Genomic DNA, 1,270 nt, shown 5'->3' with positions numbered 1-1,270 from the left:
TCATTAGGGTTTAGAGAATCCAAAACCCTAGCTAATAAATTCGTCAAGTTCTTCAAATTATGCTCACAACGGGCATCTAAACCCTAAACCCTAAACCCTAATCGTTAAACCCTAAACCCTAAACCCTAATCCTTAAACCCTAATCCTTAAACCCTAGTCCTTAAACACTAAACCCTAAACCCTACGCCGTAATTACACAACCAATAAACACAGAATAATCCAAGGAGATGAGCTGCATAAAGGGATTTCTGCTTTTAATAAAAAAAAACCATAAGGAATATAATATTGAGGGTTTAGGGTTTAGGGTTTAGGGTTTAGGGTTTGTGGTGTTCAGGTGTCTCCTCAAGTTCACTATGATTTTGGGCTTCGAGCAGCAAAAGCAGCGCTGGTGAGAGCGGGGGAGCTGAGAAGAGAAAACCCTAGCAGAGCAGAAGAAGAAGTTCTAGCACAAGCAATCAAGTGAGGGTTTAGGGTTTAGGGTTTAGGGTTTAGGGTTTTGAGGGTTTGTAGGGTTTGTAGGGTTTATAAGTATTTGTGTTTGTGAAAAACACAGAAACCCGCGTTTTTTCATTTTCTAGATGTAGAATACAAAATATTTTTTCAGGGTTTAGGGTTTAGGGTTTAGGGTTTAGGGTTTAGGGTTTAGGGTTTTGTGTGTGTGAAGGGATACAAACGAGCCCAAGTTTACAGCAGAAGATAAACCCTTATTTCTTTCTCTTCTTGAGGACTTCTTTCCTGGGGTTTCAGCAAACCTAGAAAAAGATGCAGCCATTGAGGAATCTATACGAGAAAGCATGAAGGCTCTAGAGTAGGGTTTAGGGTTTAGGGTTTAGGGTTTAGGGTTTGTTAGGGTTTAGGGTTTGTTAGGGTTTAGGGTTTTTTAGGGTTTAGAGTGTTCGATCGTTCAAGTGTTCAGATTCAGGGTTTAGTATCACCCCTATCCACTCTACACTCTACACCCTAGGGTTTAGGGTTTAGGGTTTAGGGTTTAGGGTTTAGGGTTTAGGGTTTGTGCAGCTTGGTTCCTCACGCGGATGGGGTTCAGTTGGGGGTTTATCTGCGGCAGCTGCTGGAGGCCCGTCGGGGTACTATTGTATTGGGAGCAGCAGCAGCAGGAAAGAGCAGCATCATTGCTGCTGCTGTTCACTCTTTATCTTATGGAAATTCTGCTGCTGCTGCTGCTGCTGCTGCTGCTGCTGCTGCTGAGGAAGAGGAAGAAGAAGCAGAAGCAGAAACAGAAGCAGCAGCAAACCCAAACAGCAGCAGCAGC

General features: G+C 43.5%; 1 protein-coding gene across 1 annotated transcript in view; it reads left to right on the top strand.

Moving 5' to 3' along the window:
- Positions 1-353: 353 nt before the first annotated feature.
- EMH_0050610 (uncharacterized protein) overlaps positions 354-1,270 on the top strand; it is a gene marked incomplete at both ends in the record, with an annotated part of 1,852 nt that continues 935 nt past the window's right edge. The window contains 3 exons of the mRNA XM_013496663.1: positions 354-388; positions 665-808; positions 1,018-1,270. Of these exons, the coding sequence (XP_013352117.1) occupies positions 354-388; positions 665-808; positions 1,018-1,270 (432 nt within the window). The remainder of the gene's footprint in view (positions 389-664; positions 809-1,017) is intronic.

Source organism: Eimeria mitis, genomic scaffold (genome assembly GCF_000499745.2).
Source record: "Eimeria mitis Houghton genomic scaffold, Emh_scaff2227, whole genome shotgun sequence".
Taxonomy (NCBI): domain Eukaryota; phylum Apicomplexa; class Conoidasida; order Eucoccidiorida; family Eimeriidae; genus Eimeria; species Eimeria mitis.
This window is presented reverse-complemented; position numbering and strand designations above follow the sequence as displayed.